Source organism: Mustela putorius, unplaced genomic scaffold (genome assembly GCF_011764305.1).
Source record: "Mustela putorius furo isolate JIRA1106 unplaced genomic scaffold, ASM1176430v1.1 tig00003962_pilon_pilon_pilon, whole genome shotgun sequence".
NCBI classification, from domain to species: Eukaryota; Metazoa; Chordata; class Mammalia; order Carnivora; family Mustelidae; genus Mustela; species Mustela putorius.
In genome coordinates, this window is record NW_025422106.1 from 1,253,002 (window position 1) to 1,276,118 (window position 23,117).

Consider the following 23,117-nt stretch of genomic DNA (forward strand, 5'->3'; position numbering starts at 1 on the left):
TCACTTGCTCTCTCAAAAATAAATTTAAATAAATCTTTTTTTTTTTTTAAGTCCTAAGGACAGGTAGGTAGTGATATTACATAAACTAACTTATTCAAGCCCGATATCAGTCTATCTTCAATATACTTTGCAAAAATCCAACCATTTCATTACTGCCATGCAAAAGATTATCTTGAGTAGAGATTTAAATGAAAGAGCAGAGACAGTTTTCAGTCTTCATTTTGCACCACTTGCTAGCAAGTTCTAAGCTAGCTTTCTGGTATTTCTGTATTTGCAAAATGCATAGAGGTCTCCTGTGAGCACATAGGTAGTTTGCTGTAAAACATTTCCAAACGAGAACGAAGCATCATCATCCCCTCATGCTAATTCTCATACACAGCACAGCCTTTCTTCTTTGTGAATGGCACCTGCCTCTTCCTCAGCGTGAAAGGTCCCAGGATTTGTAACTGCTTTTATTTGGGGTATGGAAATTTTACCGTTCTTATGTATACACCTGGGTTTAATGAGAATCGTATATGATTTACTAAAGATGTGTCCCTGTTTGTTTATTCATTATTTTCTCCTTTTTCCATTTTTTCAGTACATGTACTAGCCTTAGCAAGTTCTGTTCCAAACTCAGGCACCTTGACTTGGCTTCCTGTACATCAATCACAAACATGTCTCTTAAAGCTCTGAGGTAAATATCTTATAACAAGAGTATCCAATAACCAGAACAAATACTGAGTTTTTTAAAAATTTCAAATAACTGAAATAAAGTTAGAATCGAAGGAAACTGTGTTCTATGGGTATGTATTATAGTTCAGAATAGATCACTTGCCCAAATTACAGGACACATTCAGATGAAATGCCTAGGGATAACTAGGATTTCTGAACAGACTGGTATAGCGTATACGCGAATGATTAGATTTCTCTCAAGCTTGGTTGCCCCCACTCCTGAAACCACCACATACCGTAGCTTAGTGATTAAAGCATCGCTTCAGAGTCAGGTGATTGATTATCCAGGTACCTTGAACAAATATAACCCTTGTGAGCTTTTCCTTGTCATCTCATAGTTCTGTTCTTAGGATTAAACAGTATTCATCACTGTTTGATAATATTAGGCCAAACCATACAAAGTTGGCAGTATTTAACAGCTTTTATGGTATAAAGACAGCTTCATTGGTTCAACCTAATGTGTATAGAGTGCTTAGGAGAGTTTCTGGCATAGAGTGAGCACTCAGTACGTTTTGTTTTAATATTAACCTGTTTTTTTAAAAATACATCACAGAAAGTATACCTTAAAAGGAGGGTGAAATGTTCATTCTCTTTGTATCTTTACTTTTTTATCAGTCTTTTACAGGTAATTATGGTCCCATTATTGGTTGTGTTCATAAATAGTAAAAATTAAGCTATTAAAAGAAGAAATGTAGATTTAGTTGAGTATAAGTAATCTAAAAATGGCTTCTAGACCTTCCTTACGAATACTGAGTACATATGTATCTAAGGCCATTTGCCAGGTGAGATAATAAACAGTATAAGATAACAGCATTTATGGTTTATAAAATATTTTCACATAAATGATTTCATTTATTTGAAAACCATCTGAGGCAGATAGGACAGACACTTAAAGATAAGAAAATCCAAAACATTTTTGAATGTGATTCAACCTCACTAAACAAGGTATTGTTGTTGCTGCCCTTTAGCGACATAGTACGGTATGGTAAGTGCTATTACAGAAGTGAGTGCTTCCATTTGGGAAGAGCATAGGCTATGGCTGATCTTGAATTAAGAGAAGTTCAATCAGGTTTCCTAAAGTGACTTGTCTGAAGTCATACCATTAATGTTGAAGAATGGACTTGAACCAAGATCCCCTGCCTTCATTTTATAAAACAATTAGAGCAATATTTTCCAAAGAATATCATAGAGCTTGGGATTTTTGAATAGTTCAAATGTGAAATCAAAGATAAAATGGATATTTGATAGAAGGTGGAGATCAAACACAGTATAGCCTAATTTTAGCCTATGGAGACTGTACTGAGGAGACTTCACAGATAAGGAAAATGTATAGATCCTTTGTAATTTTTTAAATAAGAATTTAAACCTCCTCATTATTACTTTGATAAGTAAAAGAATTATTTGATAAAGAATCTGAATCTAAACCCTTCACTAATTACTCTGTTAACTTGAACAGGTCACTTAGTTTCCATTTCCTTTCCAGAGACCTTTTAAACATGAGATAAGTGCAAAAAGAATATATTTGAAAAGCATAAACCTCCATAACAGTCTGATATACCTGAAAAACAGTACTGTGCTCTGTGCTTATTAGTTTAGCTGGATTTGAGATAGCTCTCCTCAGGATATAGTCCCACATGAACTCAACCAAAATTGATAACTAGGCTTTGTTTTTGTTGTGAGATTGCCTGTATTCTAAATCTATGTTAAGTAAATGAGTGTATTCTTGTGGGAAAGCATGGGGCTGTAGCCATTCCCTGACTAAATAGCCAATAAAATGAGACTTTGATGCCTTTGGAATTGGATTTAGTCATATATTTGTTTCATTTTGTTTTGTCCTAAGTGAGGGATGTCCACTGTTGGAGCAATTAAACATTTCCTGGTGTGACCAAGTAACCAAGGATGGCATCCAAGCACTAGTGAGAGGCTGTGGGGGTCTCAAGGCCTTATTCTTAAAAGGCTGCACACAGGTAATACTCCTTGTAGTGCTTGTGAATTTTAGAAGAACCGTGAACTTTGTAGGCAGCCCAAAGATGTTGGCTGGAGGAATTTGTAGTTGTATATTAATAATCAAGGATACATGCTTACCAAAAATTAAAGTGTCTTCCTTAGAGTTAATATATATATATATATATTTCATATATATGTATATATATGAAAAGAATTAACATCTGATCAAAGATAAAATTTTTGAGGGGAGGCAAGATAGGGAGAGAAGATCACACTGAGCATGCACCATAGGCAGGAAGCATCTTACACAATTTAATCTGAGAAGAAAACTTGCCATGTCGTCACTGCCTGAGACCTTGAACTGGAGAGGCAAGGAAGGCAGTCTTAGTTAGCAGTTTTCACTTAGTTAGTTAGTTAGGCAGCAGTTAACTGCCAGGTTAAATGTGCCAAGTATACAGAACCTACATTTTATAGTGTTGGTGTTTACTTTCTGCCAGTCACATTACAAATCCCAACATATTTTGCTATTAAAAATTTTACTATCTTTCTATTTTACGGTGATTAAAAAGAAAAAAAGAATTGACATGGCAGTGTCTCGAAGGAAATAATCAGAAGTGAGTTTAGAAGTGACTGACAAAGTAGGGTTAGGCTCTTGTGACATTCTTTTATTAATGGTTACTGAAACCGTGCCTTGGCTTCTGTTAAAAGTGCCCTTATTCCTTCACTGTGATGGGAGGAGTTCCATTGTTTGAAACAGAGCTTTGGAAGTAAGACTGTCTTAAAACAACAGCTTGAGCTTCTGGTTATTTATGGAATCCTGAAAAATATTGATTGGAATGCACCATTATAATCAATTACTTGCCATCTGTTCTCAGCACTGTACGTGTGGCATTCATCTTCCAGCAGCAGATAAACCGGATTCCTTTCTCAGCTTCTGCTCCCAAAAGTTTGTTTTTTAAAAAAAACTTTTTATATAGGAAGTACAGAAGTGTGAAAATTATTTTAGCTTCATAATCCCTGAGCAGAATGCTGTGAGGCATACTTAACTTATCAAAAGAGAAATCCATAAACATTAGGCAGTGTTTATTTTATCTTTTCCTTGATTTGGTGATCATGTGAATTTGACGTGGTTGGAACTGATGAAAAATACTGATAATCATACTAATGACATGAATTATGCCTTTATTTGATCATGGGTCATTGTTTCTGGTTCATTGTTCCTTTGAAGCTTGCTTGGCTTTATTTAGCATGTGTTGACGAAATGTGTATACTCCTATATCTTTATCTCTTGAAACAGTGTCAGTAATCTTTTTTTTCTGTCTTTTTAATTTTTCTAGCTAGAAGATGAAGCTCTGAAGTACATAGGTGCACACTGTCCTGAACTGGTGACCTTGAACCTGCAGACTTGCTTAGTAAGCTGTCCCTCCCACAACTCTTTTGTATTAGTAGTTCATTGCAGTAATATTATTGTACAAGCTTCCATCATTAAGACCAGTGGTTTTTCCACCTCAGCCCTGGGAAACAGGACACACACAGATACGATTCTTGGCATGTTTAAGGACACTCACTCCTAAGGGTTTTGACGTAGACAATATAAAAGATAGCCCATGCAGATTTCCAAACAAGCTAACTAGAACTCCACCCCTTTTCTACCTTTAGAAGTGAATTATTCACAGACTTTAGTACTTAGAATATTTTTTGGTTAATTAATTGCAGTTATGCCAATGAAGATCTATCAGTCAGTCATAACTATTGAGAACCACTGATCTAAACAGATGACAAGCAAAATGTACTCAAGTATTTCCAAGTAGTATTGTAATTCACATTTGGCTTTTTTAGACTGTCACCTCTTTTGTGTGTATCCCCAAACCCCTGCATTTTGCTCAATTTGCTGAAACTATTCAGGGTCCTAGAACATCAACAATATACTTTTATCTTTTCTCTCTTGCCTTGAAAATTACAAATATGTGTTGCCTTGGAGTGAAAGCCTCTCATGGCAATGAAAAAGACTTGATGAGGGTTTGCCTTGTTTTTGCTAAAACTTCTGCTCATCATTCCCTCCTGTTCTTGAAACTTGAGACCATAGTGGTTGCTGAAAGGTGACAGATATAGGGCCATGTTTTGTGCAATTGAAGCAGCCCCCCTTCCAGCCCATAAGGGATGGTGCTGATAATGATCTGCTTAGGAGGCTCCTAAAGACTGAGTTAAATGAATGATACGCCTTTTAACTCTGATCACTGCTTCCTTTTAATTCTGATTGCCATAGTTGCTAACTGCCCAATTTCATTTATGAAACTGAAATATCTGGCCTGACAGGAAGAGCTTACGCAACTGCTGTAAGCATGAAATCATCATCTTACAGTGACAGGAAAAAACTGTTCTCCGGCATCTTTGGATCTTACATATGTGTATATACACACAGATACGCTCTGTATGTATTTGTGTGGATATATGTTACTTACACATATATACCATACCTACTGTTTGCTGTTTTAGTTTCATTTCCTTGGCCCTTCCAGCAGACAGAAACCCCAGCCGGTAAGCACAAAGAACCAGCTCTGTCATCTGTTTATTTTACACTTTCCCTTCACCCAGATCTTAGGGCATAAGTCATTCCTTCTGTAGGATGTGATGCAATGATTCTCATTCCTAAGACTTCACGTTTCTTTTTTTTTTTTTTTTTTAAGATTTTATTTATTTATTTGACAGAGAGAAATCACAAGTAGATGGAGAGGCAGGCAGAGAGAGAGAGAGGGAAGCAGGCTCCCTGCTGAACAGAGAGCCCGATGCGGGACTTGATCCGAGGACCCTGAGATCATGACCTGAGCGGAAGGCAGCGGCTTAACCCACTGAGCCACCCAGGTGCCCCAGACTTCACGTTTCTGACCAAAACTGTTGACGTGACCAAAGTACATTCTCATTCCATTCTCTTTTTCTTGACTAAGTTGAAAACATTGAAGTTCAGTAAATTTTATTATTTTTAAACTTTGAAGAATTGTTATATGTGACTTTTCTCATCTTTCTTCCTCAGTAATCCCTTAAAGACTTGAAAACATTAAGAAGCAAAAGGCAGGGGCACCTGGGTGGCTCAGTAGGTTAAGCATTTGCCTTCCGCTCAGATCGTGATCCAGGGTCCTGGGATCAAGCCCCGCGTTGGACTCCATGCTCAGTGGGGAGCCTGCTTCTCCCTCTGCCTGCCACTCCCTCTGCTTGTGTCTCCTCTCTCGCTCTCTCTCTGTGTATCAAATAAATAAATAAAATCTTTAAAAAAAAAAAAGGGAAGGAAAAGGCAGCACAGTCCTACAATATACTTTCCTGATCTTATGTGACACAAATTCTCATTGACCTGGTACATATGCATGTTTATTGATTGCTGCTTTCCCCTTTACATTTCAGTTATCCTCATTTAGTTATAACTATACATCACACTTGCATGGCACCTTTTTAGTTACTTCCACATGTGTTGATCCTCATTAATTTATCCTCACAATACATCTTATATCTGCCTTTGCATCCACTTTTTTATCTGTATCTTGCTTTAGTTATACAATATTGAGAATATATTGATTTAAGCAGTAAATATTTAAAGCTCAATATTTTTTTTCTAATTTTCCTGGCAACCTAAGGACACTGATTGAACAGAGATGACAGGGAGCTTTATTACGAGGCTTACACAAAATCTGTGAATCTAGCAGGACAAATTGAATTGCTAATCACATCCAACATGTTAGGATGTTTATACATTGGCATTTTTTTTTTAGCGTAACATTTTGATGTGTCCTTTTCAAATTTTAGAATAATTTAAAACATATAAAATTATGTTTGAGTTGGATACAGCTGTTTATCTCCATAAATTAAGTTTTTTTTACACTATTACAATTAAAATAAAGAACTAAATAGGGAAAAAAAAGAAAGAAAAAGATCTGTGGTTGATATGAAGTTGAAACTGTCATCCACAGGTTGTTTTATTTTTTCATTAACAATGTCAGTGTCAATTTTGAACTTGCAAATATGTTTATACTGCCATTCTTATCTGTTTTCTGGGTTTTAAAGTAATTTAATTGAATCTAACCCATGATGCACCTCATGCTGTTCGCAGTCCCATTACATTAAAAGAATCCCATTATAGCTTCTTCCGTTTACACCAGAAATGAGCACAGAGGTGCCTGGCTCAGTCATGTGATTCTGATCTCCATGTCGTGAGTTCAAACCCTATGTTGGGTATTGAGCCTACTTAAAGGAAAAAAAAAGAAAGAAATGAGCACATTAAATCAAAAGGAACTGAAAAGGAGAAACAAAGTGTGTTAATTTTCTTTTAGGTTTGCTACCTGATTAATATTAAACTAGTTTATTTCTTTTTGGTGCTTATTTTCAGAGGTAACGTTTTTTCCTTTTTTTCTGCTGAGTTACTAATACCAATGGGGGGGTTTGCTTTTATTTTTTAGCAAATCACAGATGAAGGTCTCATTACTATATGCAGAGGGTGCCATAAGTTACAGTCCCTCTGTGCCTCCGGCTGCTCCAACATCACAGATGCCATCCTGAATGCTCTAGGTCAGAACTGCCCACGGCTTAGGTAAACATTTCTTGTTTAGCTCAAAAAATCGGGAAAGGAACAAAGGCCTTCTTCACGCGAATTTATTGCTCGGAACTTTGAGATTTTTAAGGTAGACACTACAAGGTCACTACCCTTTTAGGTGCTAACCTGCTTGCTTTGTACCTCACTTGATTATATGTATAATTAGCTTAAACCAAGGGGTAATGTTCCCTGTTTCCTACTTCTTGCTATCCATACTAGGAAAAAAAAAATTCACATTTTATTTCTACTTAGAAATGAAGTAAAGGCATTTTCTCTTATTAATACTTCATATAATTCCTTCTGGAAGAAAGTTTTTAAAGGCCTGCCCTGTGGTTATTTACCTTGTGGTAATGATGCCAGCTACTTAGCATTAAGTATTTAAAAAAAAAAAAAAAATAGCCCTGCAGGAATACTTCCTTTGTGTTCATGGTCTTTTAGAGAAAGCCTGATTTCTCTGTGGTTCCTCCTCTTTGCCTAAAGAAGCATTGGCTGAATAATTTACTAAGAATGCAGTGTTAGCATGCACATGCTTTCAAACCCATATTGGTTCTGTAAAAGCACACAACATGCTGTTTTGTAATAAATAAGGATGATCCCCATATACCTTTTTTGTCCTTAAAACGACTTTCTTGGACTTATATGCTAGATATGTTAACCCTTGTTTTAAGTGATTTGCAAATATTAATTCATTCAATCCCCATAATAGCATATAAGCACTGTTACTATCTCCATATTACAGATGAGAAAACTGAAGCACAGAGAGAGATCAGGTAACCTGTTCAAGGTCTCACAGCTAGTGAGTTCGGATGCAAGGGTTCAAACTCAGGCAGTCTGGTCCAGAACCCAGGAAACCACATATAATAATCACTATAAACCCATGTAAATTTATTAAAGCTTTTTGTTATTACCTGGCCAGAGGCCTAACCATAATTGTTAAAAGAAAAGTTGCCTAGATTATCAGAGTTCCTTGATATATCATAGACTTGGTCAAAAAATAATACTATCAGAGGCCTGGGGCTAAGGAGGCAGCAAGAGTCCTCCCTAAAAATATTACGCCTGACCTTTTTCTCTTTTAAAGCAAGGAGTGTTCGGCTTCTTACTCCTTCACGGTTTATTTTATTGTTCGAACAGAAAGGCTCTCAAATATCAGAATCAAAAGTTAGGTTCAGTCAGATCCTGCTTTCCCTTTAGATGTTCATTTCTCATTGCTGGTTGATAATGATTTCTTCTATTATAGCTTTGTTTGTTTCAACTCATGTAGTAAGTAATTCGTAAGCAAACATGAAGATGTTATTTGGTACTATCATGCAGATGTCACCAGACTCTTCACAAAAAAGAGCTACTTTTGATTCCCAGGTCCTGTGGTTAGTATTTTGGTTGGTGTTCAGCAGTTCCTGAGTAGGAGACTGGCTGCCAGCTCAGCCCCGCTCTGTGCTGGGCCTCCCTGGGAGCCTGTGGGAAGAGGCAGGACACTTAGGGTGTTTTTTTCATAAGTGTGGAATTTCATACATGGGACAGGCCTGTAATTAACCAGTCCCTCCATAGTATTTTTAAAAGCTATTTAAATTTGAGTGAACCTACATGTAAAATGGGGAAAGAGAATAATTTATTTAAGCAACAGATTAATTGAAGCAGAGTATTTATCTCCATTTCCTTTGTTTTCTAGGAGCAGGCTGCCCTCTGGGGGTAAGCAGTATGCCATCAAGAAGGCTTTTAAATGCATTTTGGCATTAACTACAAGCTTCTATTATATTCTTCTGATTGCGTCACCCTGAAATGTGGTATTTACAGGACCACTTTATGATGACTCCATGAAAATGAATGGCAAGATCTGTATACAGACTTGCTTAGCTGTTAATGTCACTCTATCATGCAGTGTTTAGGGACTAGGAGGTTGTTTTCTTAAATTCTTGCTGTTTTAGTAAACCCAGTTTTCAGAAAACAAGGGCTTGACTTTCACTTTGTTTTGTTTTGTTTTGTTTTTCAACAGAATATTAGAAGTGGCGAGGTGTTCTCAATTAACAGATGTAGGCTTTACCACTCTGGCCAGGGTAAGTTATTTTCTCCAGGTTCTTTACAAAATAATTTTTTTTTTTTAATTTCACAAGAGTGAGCAACAAGGGAAACGTGGAATGGCAGCAAAGTGGAGGAGGGTGTGGAGTGTGAGGGCACTTCTCTGGCTAGTGTGCCTGAGCCTTCTCGTGCTGCAGCCACAGGCCCAAAGAACGTGAACTGCTCTAGAAATACAGACATACAGATGTGTCTTGGAGACCATGATGTTCCTTCTTGAGACTTGATTTGCCACTTTTTCATTAGATGGTAAGCTAGGCAGGGCCTTCCTAATGCTTCGTGGAAAAGCTTTCTTGGTTATTTGGTGTGTGACTGGTGGGTGAGAGTAACATTGAAAGAAATATATAGACCTGATTTTAAATGGAGGTGGTTTAAGAGATTTTTTTGTGTTCTCCAGAATAAATACTTGGAATAGTTTTATAAATCACTGTATAATGATAGTATTCAAAATTATACTGTCTTTAGCATATATGGACTCTGGGGAGGGACATTTGCTGATGGAAGACTAATGGGTAGGGGGCAGCACATGGCATAACTCAATGAAGACACACAGTTTACCTTCCATTCTTTCAAAGAGATAATTTTCATTAAATTATTTATGGTTGGAAGGATTCTGTATTAGCTTGGTATTATTGGGCAGAAAATTTATTCCCTTGGACTTAAAAGATAATAGATACGTAATTGAGAAATTTCCACTGTGATCAAGGCCTTTTAAAATGTGTGATTAATGAAGGCAGAAAGTGACATTAGAATGACACCAGCTCTGAAACTTAAGATTTTGTCCGTGTATTTAATACTGGTTCTTAGTGTTCTGGCTTTAAATTTTCCCATGTTTTAAATCTTGGTGCTATAATGTTTGGTTTTGTATTCTGTAGAATTGCCATGAGCTTGAAAAAATGGACCTGGAAGAGTGTGTTCAGGTAAGAGTGTAGATTTCTACTCAGAAATACATTATCGTGGCAGCTGGGTGGCTCAGTGGGTTAAGCCTCTGCCTTCCCCTCAGGTCATGATCTCAGGATCCTGGAATCAAGCCCCACATCGGGCTCTCTGCTTAGTGGAAGGCCTGCTTCCCCCTTTCTGTCACTCTGCGTGCCTCTCTGCCTGCTTGTGATCTCTGTCAAATAAATAAAATCTTTTTTAAAAAGTTTAAAAATAATACATTATCATGGGGCACCTTGGTGGCTCAGTTGGTTAGGAGTCTCTTTGTTTCAGCTTGCAGACTCTGGGGTTCAAGCTCAATGGGGAGTCTGCTTGAGATTCTCTCCCTCACCTGCCCCCCTCTACCCATCTCTCCTTAAAATAAACAAATTCTTTAAAAAAAAGAGAGATACAATATGATAGAGACTGGCAAAAAAAAAAAAAAAAAAACACAAAAAACCTTACATAATACATACACATCGAAACATTCAGTTCCCTGTCCCAGTGTAGTATAGTGCCTGGTGGCAGTGCTGATTCTTCATTTATTGAGGTGTCCTCCAGGTGTCCAGGCAGAAGTACTCGTGCCATACATGGTAAGGAACTAGGAAAATACATGCCATCAGTAAGGTTGCCAGTGGAAAGAAAGTAGGTCCAAGCATTCAGGCCGTAAAGATGTTAAAGTGTTTCCTTAGACATACAGGGTTATAACAGTAGTAAATAATTAAAGCCCCATCACATGAACAGTATGGCACTGCCCCCACCTTTTTTTAGTTCAGTGAGACTATGGACCCCTTATAATATTAGCCCTGGAGATCCAACTCTGCCCTTTGGGCAGACAGACCAAATACTGCCTTAGCCACTGTTTCTTTTATTACCTATTTTAAGAGCTTCAAGATTGGTAGTTGATCAGAGAGAAATTTTTGAAGGGGGACTCCTAAAAAGGAGATAGATTAGTAAATCTTTTTAATGGTAAAAATAAAGATACTAGTAACTATATAGAGGTCAGTTTTTTCTAAATTACTTGTTATCCAGACACTCCTTAGCAACTGTTCTTACTAAACTAGAACCTGGTCACATCCATCCATCTCTCACACATGCCTGAGTGTGCAGTGCGTCCTCTTCAGTGTTACTCCTTCTCAGTGATGTGCACCACCTTCTCTCCCCAACCTTCCATCCCCCACCATTTCTTAGCCCCTGTGAAGCTGTGTGTTATGGTCATCATCATCATTTCAGAGTTGGAGGAACATTTGAAAAGAAGCACTGATCTACTTTCCAGCCTAAGATAACTCTAAAAGACTGTTCTTCCTTCAAGAGTTCCTCCTTCTTGAATGTTCATAGTTAACCCAAATTCCAGCAGCCCCCTTTCTGTCGTCTTTGGGAAAATACCTGACACCCAGCTTATCAGAGTTCTATCAAGGCTTATAAAATTAGGCCAGATATACTTAATAATTTGAGGATATTTTCCCATTAAAAAAAAATTTTTTTTTAATGGAGCAGCGTCTCTTAATTCTTTTCTATGGTGGTTCTAAGGAGGTAAAACAAAGTCCAGTGGGTAGAAATAACAAGGGGACAGATTTTCATTCATTTCAGAAACAAAAGAGAATTTTCAATAGACCTGTTCAAAGATGGAAGACTCCAGATGACTAGATGTTTTCAAGCCTTCCTGGATAGGTTCTCAAAGAACAGGTTCAAGTAGCTGAAGGGCTTTCAATCTTAAGATCTGTTATTTTTATGATTAATATCAGGATATCAGTGTAGAAATACAGTTATATTCAAGAATGAGGTATAGCCAAGAAGCTTTTTTGGAATTATACCTATAATAAACTTACGTGTTTCTTTCAGATAACTGATAGCACATTAATCCAACTTTCTATACACTGTCCTCGACTTCAAGTATTGGTAAGTTTGACTTTTTAAAGTTTTATGTGCTCATTGAATTTAATCAAAACCTACCTCATACTTTCTTCTTGGTGTCTGGCTACCATTTTGGGAAAACATATTTCTGAAAATTACCAATTTACAGAGGATCAAGGGATAATTTATCAGTACTTGGAGATTGAAAAGTGACAAGGAGGGTATGACTTCTCCCTCCCACATGAATTACACTTCAGCCTGAATAATGTTTAAATTTCAGCGATCCAGGAGACAGGATAGCCCAAAATACAATTTGCTTCACCTTGAGACTAAATGGTCCTGTAAAACAGAATTAATCAAGGCTTTACTAGGGGTGTTCTCTGCTACTCTTTCCAGTAGCACTGTGGGAATACATTCTGCTTAACTATTTTGTGTCCAGGCTAAGTATTTTATGGTATGTTACTAATTAGAATTGGGACGGGGGGTTCAGAGTTTCACATGGGGGAACCAGGGATTCAAGGAAAATGGATAAAGTGAAGGAATTTGTGTGAAGAGATGACCACACCTGACAGGTATAGGAATCATCTTCGGTTAGTTAACTGTTTGGACATTCCCCTGTACTAGGTATTCAGTATTTAGTCCAAATTCCAGAAGGTTTGTTCAAGAAAAACTTGAGGGGCACCTGGATGCCTCAGTGGGTTAAGCCTCTGCCTCCGGGTCAGGTCATGATCTCAGGGTCCTGGGATCAAGCCCCACATTGGGCTCTCTGCTCAGCTGGGAACCCCCTCTCCTGTCTCTGCCTACTTGTGATCTCTGTCAAATAAACCAGTTTTTTTTTTTTTTTAAAGATTTTATTTATTTATTTGACAGAGAGAGATCACAGTAGACAGAGAAGCAGGCAGAGAGAGAGAGAGGAGGAAGCAGGCTCCCTGCTGAGCAGAGAGCCCGATGCGGGACTCAATCCCAGGACCCTGAGATCATGACCTGAGCCGAAGGCAGCGGCTTAACCCACTGAGCCACCCAGGCGCCCTAAACCAGTTTTTTTTAAAGTATTTTTAAAAAGGAAAGAAGCTTGAGCCCCTCTTATCCCTATAGAAAAGTATAAATTTGTATGTGAGCTTGGATATCATGATTTGTTCATGAACTATTCCGTAGTCATTGCATGAATTCACAGTATATTTAAAATCACACACAGAAGGACTTCTGGGTGGCTTAGTAGGTTAAGCGTCCAGCTCTCGATTTTGGCTCAGGTCATGATCTCAGAGTTGTGAGATTGAGCCCCGCATCGGGCTTCATACTGAACATGGAGCCTGCTTCAGATTCTCTCTCCCTCTCCCTCTGCTCCCTCTCTGAAAAAGAATCACACACAGAAATGTCAGTCACTGATAGTCAAAAGCAGAACCCCAGCAACTCTAGTTTGCTTTCTTACTTCACCGCGTAGATCTGGTGACGGCTCCATAGACATCACAATCCAACTCAGAAGGTTTCCTTTCTGCCTGTATACAGGCCGGTGGCTAGAAAAATACCATGAAGTGTTCCAGTGTCCTTCCTTGCTCTATTTGGCTGCAGAGTCTGTCTCACTGTGAGCTGATCACAGACGATGGAATTCGTCACCTGGGGAATGGGGCCTGCGCCCATGACCAGCTGGAGGTGATTGAACTGGACAACTGCCCACTGATCACAGATGCTTCCCTGGAGCACTTGAAGAGTTGTCACAGCCTCGAGCGGATAGAACTCTATGACTGCCAGCAGATCACACGGGCTGGGATCAAGAGACTCAGGGTAAACACGGCCACATACTCTCCAGCTCTGGTGCTCTCGGCACTTTTCCTTCTTTCTTTTTTTCCCTCTTCCATTTCCTTTTTGTTTGTTTGTGTTTGTTTTTGTTATAGATGTAGATTTCTGTGACTTGGACATTTAGCAAAGAGAAAAAAAAATGGAGAGCAAACCTAAGGGTAGATAGTTTTTACCTGTTGTTCCAGATGGAAATTTAGTGGGAAAATACCCACTGAGAGGAAGAAAGTAGGTCTTCTCCCAGCAGAGTCTCTCCCGTAATGTCCAGGGCTTAATAACATGCCCAGAGTCAAAAACACATGCCAGATTCAGGAAAGAAAGAAATAACATAAAGAAAAATATTTAGTTAAATGGGATTTAAGAATTTAATTTGTATTTCCTTTCACATCAGACCCTTTTGCTGGGGTTCTTTTTTAAGACAACAAGCGGATTAAGTAGGGTTTTTTGTTTGTTTTTGGTGGGGTTTTGGGGTTTTTTTGTTTTTGTTTTTTAATGCTTTCTTTTAGCCCCATCCTCCATACTAAAGAGACCCATGCATCGTCAAATGCCTAGAAGACAGGTTGCCAGCAAGGAGGTTATAAAAGGATGAATGAATCTATATGTTAGGTTATTCAGCTCAACAGACATTTATTGGAACATCTGTTTCACACCTGCTATGGGAAAGGCACTGTGCTTTGTTAGGCCCTTACAACCAGTGTCTGAAAACATCCGTGTTGGCCATATGGCATCTGAGTACATCAAGGAGCACCAAACCTCATCTTTAGTTCCAGTTGGTCTTAGTTCTTCCTCTCCCTTCAGACCTAGAGGACTGAGAGCATAACTGCTGTGGAAGAGCCTTGCAGCCATATTCCTTCTACACCAAAAGAGGAGAGCCGCAGGCCAACGAGAGCCTCTCCTATAGATGGCCTCCTTACAGAATCTCTTCCAACTCTGAGTCCTCAAGACTTTTTATCTGTTCTCAAATCATCACTTAGCACTTTTCCATTTTAATTTAGCTATTTATGTCTAGACTGTTAAGTTCCCTAAGAGCAGGACCTTTGTGTTGACCATCTTTGTACTCCCTTATGTAACTAGCACAGTGCCTTGAGTGTGCCAGGAACTCAGAAACTATTTATGTAGTAAAAACAGTGTATTGTTAAAAGAGGATAATGGAGTTTTTAAGAAAATATCAGAAGAAACATTGTCCACAGTGACGTGGAAAAAATCATTTTAAGCATGTACAGTTTCTTTTAACTTTGGGAATGCAACTAGCAATTCCTTTGGGACAGGTTAAGAGATTAGTATAAAGTCTTACCCCAGTTTTATTATTAAAAAGCAGATACCAAAGTCAGGAGCTATTCAGTCATTTAGAACAACCTAGAATACTAGAAAGCAGAACCCAGGCCTCTCAACATCCTAACTGGTACTCAGCCTCTGCCTTGCTTTCATGTTCACTTAGCCCCTTTGTTTTTTCTGAAAAGCAATGTTGCTCTTTCTGTTGAAGCCCTCTTTCTTAGTAATGTTTCTGTCTTGTTTCAGACCCATTTGCCCAATATTAAAGTCCACGCCTACTTCGCACCTGTCACTCCACCCCCATCAGTAGGGGGCAGCAGACAGCGATTCTGCAGATGCTGCATCATCCTATGACAATGGAGGTGGTCAGCCTTGGTGAACTGAGTATTTAATGACACTTCTAGAGTTACAATGGAGTCTCCAGTGGAAGCAACCCCAGTGTTCTGGGCAAGGGTTACAAAGTGAGGGCAGCGTCCAGATCCCCAGAGCCGCACATAACATGCATACCCACCCTCACCGCCACCCACTCTAGTTCTGTGACCAGGGGACTGAAGCCCATGCTGGCTTTATCAAGTGGATTGGTGAAACTTAACCATTCCTGTTGGACATGCCAAGAAGAAAATCATAGGCAAGGCGGAGGGAAGGGGGCATTCCAGCAAATGCAGTGTTACTGCTTCTGCAGTTTCTTCATTTTGTGAAGGGGTTTCTTTGGTGATTTTGGAACAGCAACTGCAGTTCTCCAGGGTCAAGGAAAGCATAGAAAAACAATATATGTTGTATCCAGGGACCAGAAAGAAAATTTCTTTGCATCCTATAAATGGTAGTCATCCATCATGAGATGACTACAGAGCTTCTGTGCTTCCTTGTTCCCATGCCAACATGTGCTGAGCATGCTCACAAAGAAGGCTCATCCATTCCTCCTCCTGTTTTAAGTATTTGGCCCAGAGGTTTCCTAAATGGTTGCACTGAAATCGCTGTGGTCCAAATGTGATGACTTACTCACTCAGATTGTCACTCTCTGTAGCACACTTGTGCACCTGTCTTTCGGTCTTTGTTGCTCCCTCCTGCACTCTTGCTCAGTCTGTCACCTGTTCATTGTGTGCTTACTCACACTCGATTGTTACTCTTTTGCTGTTGCTGTGTTTACAGTGTGCATTTTGGATGATTAGTTGGGGTTACCAAACATTTTTAAAAGAGACATTATCAATAAATATTTTTTTAATTCTAAATTTTACCACTAGGGGACCCTGCCTGAATCTTTGCCAGTGCGAAGGGAAACTGTCACAAAACTGAGATATGGTACGAGAAGAAATTGAGCTAAAATTGTTTTGATGAAAACAAACTTTGCCTTTTGGTTTCTGTTATACCTTGTGATATTATAATAATATGCATGATATGCCCAGTATTCTCCCTGTACCTCCCATCAGAATCCACTAACTTAATAAGGAGAAATAAATGCATTATTAGTAAAGAGTGGAATGGCAGATCCCAAAACTGAGCCCGAAAGCACCCCCCACCCAAGGTTAGACATGTCAAATATTCACTGAAATCTAGGTGTGAGCAGTACCATCGCTGACTGGTGTCTGTGAGGTTGTTTTGTTCTAGTAAGAGTGCTGCTAGAGTTGCTGTGCCGTCTAGCTGGTCAGTTTCTCTCTTTTTTTCCCCCTGTTCCAGCCTTTCAGGGATACGAGAATGACCCTAGAACAGTTGCTCAACTGTATGTCGGTGTTGAAGGTGTATCTCAAATGTTGGCACCTCGAAGGACCAGAACCATTTCAAAACCTGTCAATGCTATCTCTCTTGTGCTCCAGGATTCCCATGAAGGAAATCCAAGGGCAACCAGATGAAGGCTTTGAGAGGAAGCAGGGGGTTCGGTGTCTCTGCCCAGCATGGGTAGCCGAGCTGAAGGCCTTTTCAGTGCCCATGATTCAGAGTCAAAGAAGAGGCTTCCTTCCTTCCCTCCCAAAAGTCATAAAGGATGAGGAAACTAAAATCAGTTTCTAAAGTATAAGAAGTAGATTTCTAAAGCCCAAAGTTAGAAACCTTATGTGGTTTTTTAATAGGACACCTTTTTTTTTTTTTTTTTTTTGGTCTTTTAGGACATTCTTGTGCAGTCTGCCATGATCTTAGATCATCTTCTGCATGATCCAGGCTGTTAAAAGACTTGTTATAATGCTGCAGGTGCTGGCTCTACCAGCATATGTAAGAAAAAAGTAGGACTGACTTCTCCACAAGCAGTTCCATGAAAGGATGCTAGAAATCTGTACTGTCCACCATTATTTTGCATGTTAAATTTACTTTAAGTCCTATTTTTTTATTATGCCCTTTTAAAAGCTCAAATTACTTTTCATTTTTCATTATTCCTTCCCCTTATCCTCTTTTCAAAATATCATATGAAGAATATACTTAATTTTTTTTATTGGAGTATAGTTGGCATAGGGATATACTCTGTAAAATGAGACTCCTTCTGGTTATACCCCACATATACAGATGCACACACTTGCACACATGCTTCCAGATGTGGTTGATAATATTCAGATCCCCAGGTAACTCATTCAGACAAAAGTAAAAAGAGAAATATTTAGGGGCCATCTGCTCTAACATATTAAGGTTTTTTTAGTATTGTCTGAACAAATTGACCATAAAACCCTGATTGGTTAGTGAGTATGGATTTAAATTGCCCACCAGTAGAGGCCATTAAAGTATTTCTTTACTTAAAAAGTACATAAATGTAAAAGACCCTATTACCAGGACACGAACATCTTGGAAATGCCGTTTCTCATCTCAAAGAGTGGACCCATGTGCAGGTGCCTGTGGACTTGTCAGGTGATCCCTACCTATATGGGCCAAGAGCAGAGTCCCGTGAGAAAAATGAAGTATGCAGCGTTGGTGTGTATGTGGCTGGGCCTTGTTCCTTTCACAAGAAAATTTAAGGCCCTTCAAGCTTGGACGGAAATAGATTTTTTTTATGCCAGTCTGCAACCTACACCAGCTAATGAAATGTACCAGGAATTTAAGAACCCAGAATGTGGTAAGTTTTGGTCAGGTGGAAAGGGCCCCACCATCCTATCTTAATATCAGGGATACTTTTGAAAATTCAGTAAGACTTCAGGGATTTAGGAAAAGCTTCTTAGCCTCTTCCTTTGACTCCAGCCCTGGCCCTCTCTGTCTCCCATGATGAAATACAGAGTGAATGGAGAGATTTGGGATATGTTAGAATACGTCAGAGCTAATGCATAGATTCACAGGTAGCCAGGAGGGGTTACTGCTGTGTCTTTGGAGAATGTTATTAAACATCCAGATCACCTCTTTTCCAAGCAGCCTTTCCCTCTACATTTTCCAGCATCATTTGCTACATCAGTACCTTTTGTGGCCTCTACACTGGCTCCACCAAGGTGATCCCAGTTTCTTCTTTTTTTTTTTTTTTTTTTTGCAGTGCTCCCATTTTCTTCCTGTACTCATCCTTGCCTTCTGTTTAAAGCCTCCATCTTACTCCCAATGATGCTGCTGATTTATTCTCAGTGTCTCTAGTCTCTAACTTCCTCTTAAGGCCCTTGTCCTGACGCAAGCAAAGTCTCTGGGCAGCCTTGAATACATTAACTGTTCTGTGGTTCAGGTCATTTTTCACTGGGTGGTCTTAGACATTTGCTTACCAAAATTTGAAATCATACTGTTGGATATGAGGAATAAGGGGATCAGGCTTTATCCTTTTCCCCCCCAATATTTTGACTATGAAAGCACATTGTGCTCTATATTTAAAAAAAAAAAAAATTATTTCCTTCTCCTCTGCTCTTCAGTGAATGTATTTCTTAAATGGCTTTTGTAAATTTCCACATTCATTAAGTTGATGTAGCAGACCTCCAGCACATATTTTAGAGGGACACCTGGCAAATATTTTTATGATGATTTATTTTGGGCTTTCCAAACAATTTGAACTGTTCTATACAGTTCTGATGCTATAGCATTCAGGTTCCTTTATTTCTCCTAATTGCCTTGTAAAATGCTTTGTTACCGGTTTGATAGCCCACTCTTATCATGAGGGGTAAACAAGGTATGCGGGGATTTGTCCTGGTCTGAAGTTGTAGGGAAGTATGAGTGGCACCGGAAGGAAGAGGGGACTGCCTGCCTGCCTGTGTGAGCAGTATATCTTTAGGTGACTGTGGTTTTGAAGAATAGGAACGCGTGTGGATTGTGGTTGACCCTTGGCCATTTAATGTTTGTTGTGCTGAAAGTCATGGGTTGCTTATGACAGGTGATACTGGTACAAGAGGAGGGGTTTAAAGGAAACAGGTCTGTTCTGCCTTTCCTTCCTTGTGTGCATGGTGTGATCAGGTTTCCATCCCCATTGTGCATCCTGGCTGAGGAACTCTCTCAGTGGTATGCTTTGGGCTTCCAGAACTTTTTTTCTTTTTTTTTTTTTAAAGATTGCCTTCCTATCTGCCCACCAGTTCTAGGATCTTTAACCACCTCAAACCCAAGCAGTGTGAATGAGCCGAGACTTGTTTCAGACGACTGTGTGTTTGGAGGTCTTGAGGCAAACCCTCCCCCTTACAATGACCTTGGACCAAAGAACCTAATAAACGCTCAAGCAGTGTGAGGGTGAGGGGAAATAGGAGTCTAAGCCTCTGTCACCTTTATTTCTCTCATAAACTTTAATTGTAATATTGGAAGATACAGAAAACTATATAAGACCATGTTGGTAGGCTATAATTAACCCAGGTAATTTGGGAATAACATTTGGCTGTATTTGCTATATCCAGGTGCCCTAACTGAACAGCTTGGTTCTCCAGCAAAGAACATGCTGCTCTAAGCTTGCCCTCTCACTTGAGACAAACTCTACTTGCCAGAAACTCATTTGAGGCACATAAATGCTTTTTCTGCATGCAGGGCTTCTGCAGCTCCCCCTCATAAGGCCAGTCTCTCTACTTCTCCATTTTTATTCTAAGGAACATCAGATCTGCATCTCTGAAGGCTTTGACTCTTAGGAAAGTCAGTAAGAACCTCTCAGCTGAGTCTGAGTGAATCTTTGGAGCCCAACAGAGTTACACTTAATTTTCAGCAGGGGGTAAAAAAAAAAAAATGTCTTGGACAAGCTCATATGTGGGATATTAAGAGAAATTCCGTAATGTGCTTCCATCTCTGCCTCATGCGTTCTTTGAGTAAGCCCTCAGTGGAGTCTGGTTCGAAGGGGTTGAGTTCAGCCATGGTGTCTCACTGCCCTTTTAGGAAAAAGAACCATGAGCAACCAGAACTGTTATCAATGGACTCCATTTTCTGTTTTTCAGTGTCTTGTTTTGAAGAATTGGGGTGGGAAAATGGTAGATGAGATTGAAAGTAAAGGAGAGAATCAGTTCTGGAACTGGGGCACTTTGCTTTGGGTACAGGCCTCTGTCCTGAATATGCAGAAACACCTGCCTGAGTAGATTTGCTTTCCTCTCCATCCAGTGAACTCCATGCCCTTCTCACTGGCATGGAGGGCTTCTACCCACCCAGCACCCGACCAGAGTCACCAGATGGGAATGGGCACCCCAAAAGAGGCGGTGAATGAGAATCCCCATCCTAAGAAGTGATGGGAGAAGAGAGGTGTCCAGACACATACGTTTTCTCTTTTGCCACACCTCAAGAACCCAGGGAAATCTTTGAAGTGGTGTCTTTTTTATTAAAGTGGAAGAAGAAACCTTTGCCCCACAAAGTTCTGCTTGTCACTGTTGCTTAACTACTTACTTTCACTAATTCAAATCTGTGTCTCACTGCTGCTCACACACATGTGTTTCTTACCTTAGCCTAACCCTTCTTAGCCCCTGAAGTCATTATTTCTGTCTTCTTCCCTCCCTCCCGTCCGTCCTTTTTTTCTTATGGCACTAGTGAACGACAACCGAAAGTCTTAGAAAATCCTAACTTGATGAAGGAGTCTCTCTAACTGGCATGGTTTGATTAATTACTTTACCTCCCACCCGCCTCGCCCCCAAAGACTTGAATGATTTTCTTTCTTAGTGCTAGACCTGTAAAAACCTTTGCTGCTGCTTTTCTGGGTTTACATGTTTTTTCCTGCCCTTAAGAATAATTTCTTACCTGTGCTTCTCTGATGACTGTTACTTTCTAATAAGTGCAGGAAGGAGGTGAGCCTGAGATTTCTTCTCTTACTCCCCTCCTCACCCTACCCCCAAACTCCATGCTAACCCACATGACCCGTGGGGCGGGGCTCAGCCGAAGCTACATGCTTAGTGTTTTTGCACTGTGCCTCTGCTCTCTCGGAGCTGGCCCCTGAGGATCTGTGACTGCCCAGTCCGAAGGGTTAGAAGGGTTACAGTCCTTCCATTGGTCGGTCCAGGGGAGAAAGGACTTCTGCATTTTGCCTTTCTCCATTCCTGTTTAATGACTCAACCTTCAGCTGCCTCCCATCCTGGCTGCCTCCTCTTTCCTACTAGGAATTGTTTCCAGGTAACCTGCCTCAGGTGGTTTCTGGCTGCTCTCCTCGGCCTTGCCCACCTTCGGTGACCCTGAGAGCACAGACCTGTGTGGAGGGCAGACAGCTGGGAGGACCACCCCCACCTGACTGCCTGAGGACAGAGCTGGGTGGGCAAATGGTGCTGCGGGAGACATTTTTACCTTCAAACCAGGCTGTTCCATCCCTGAGCTAACCCCCTCGAACCCCTCTCCCCCTGAGGGGATGGAAGGCAGAGGATGGTTGATTGGCAGGGCCTGATCCCAAACCTTGCTGTGGCCTAAGCCTCTTGAAGCCTCTCGGCTGATCCTCCGCCAGGCCTGCACCCCCCCCACCCCCACCCCCACCCCCCCACCCCCCCGCGCGCTCAGCCGCTCCCTGTGGCTGACCCAGTCCTGACTTGATGACTGAGCACCAGGCTCCATTAGCTGTCCAAGTGACTGCTTCCACCCCATACTTTTGGCGCTTGAGGATGGGAGGAGGGAGGGTTATTTAAAATAAAATCCAAGGTGGCAGTAGAGGATTCCTTTTGCTTTAAAATCTTTGGACTAAAAGAAAAATGTTTTTTATATATAAATATATAAAGTAAATTGTTATGTAACTATTACTGTTTCCTGTATGTTCTAATTTTGTTTTATGATGTAATTAAAGGAAATAAGCTGTGAAGACTTTTCATTTTGCTGCGGAAATAGCCTGACTTGGAGCTGTGATTCTTAACTTCCTTGAACCCCAGAACTGCAAAGGCTCCTGAGGCTGAATGAAGGCACTTCTTTTAGGCATCCTTATTTTTTTTTAGTATTCTTTAATTAATACCCTTTCTTTACTATTTAATAGGCTTAATACCTTTTTAATACCTTTACTTAATACCCTGAACTCCACCTGTCTCTGAGAAAAACAGAATACATAATACAAATCAGAGTTTCTAAAAAACCTTTGTTTTAATTCATTGACAGCAGCAGTTGAGCCTGAGTCCCCTATCTGTGGAGAGCACTGCCCTCTCCTTGACTAGAAGGAATGATGGTAAGAGTAGCATAATAGTTACACAAGCTCCAAGCCAGAGTGTCCGGCTTCTCCCACACACAATGACCTCAACTGGTTGCCTCTCCCGTCTCTGTTCTTCGTTGGCAAAGTGGAGATAGCAGTACCTACACTTCACAGTGTGAAGATTAAAGAGATAACACCACATGGTAGATACTTGCTACCTGCTTTTATTTCCTTTGCATCAACAAATATTTTAGTGTTGAGTCTGTGCTACGGGCTCCTAGATTGAGAGAGAGAGACGGAGGTTAATGCAGTGGGGTCCCAGGCCTTTTGGTGGAAATGAGCAGTGGCCAAGTCAGCACCTGAATTTCAATCTCACATTATCTACCCTGTTGTGAAACACCCTTGGGGAGCCCTGTGAAATTACAGGCGTGATCAGAGGTAAATGATGAATAAGGAATTAAGCAGGTATTTTTAAGAGGGTACCTTGGCCTGTATTCCACTCCATGCATATGGGGTTTTCTCTTCTCAGTGTTTGAAATT

General features: G+C 40.0%; 1 protein-coding gene across 4 annotated transcripts in view; it reads left to right on the top strand.

Moving 5' to 3' along the window:
- The window catches only part of FBXL20 (F-box and leucine rich repeat protein 20), a 105,240-nt gene extending 82,961 nt beyond the window's left edge, over window positions 1-22,279 (top strand). For 3 of the 4 annotated variants that reach the window (XM_004764668.3, XM_004764669.3, XM_004764671.3), the window contains 9 exons: window positions 581-676; window positions 2,555-2,681; window positions 3,999-4,073; window positions 7,107-7,237; window positions 9,231-9,291; window positions 10,186-10,230; window positions 12,071-12,127; window positions 13,652-13,864; window positions 15,395-22,279. In XM_004764668.3, coding sequence (XP_004764725.1) covers window positions 581-676; window positions 2,555-2,681; window positions 3,999-4,073; window positions 7,107-7,237; window positions 9,231-9,291; window positions 10,186-10,230; window positions 12,071-12,127; window positions 13,652-13,864; window positions 15,395-15,502 — 913 coding nt within the window. In that variant the 3' untranslated portion in view covers window positions 15,503-22,279. The remainder of the gene's footprint in view (window positions 1-580; window positions 677-2,554; window positions 2,682-3,998; window positions 4,074-7,106; window positions 7,238-9,230; window positions 9,292-10,185; window positions 10,231-12,070; window positions 12,128-13,651; window positions 13,865-15,394) is intronic. The other variant, XM_045070313.1, reaches the window with a different exon arrangement.
- Window positions 22,280-23,117: the final 838 nt, after the last annotated feature.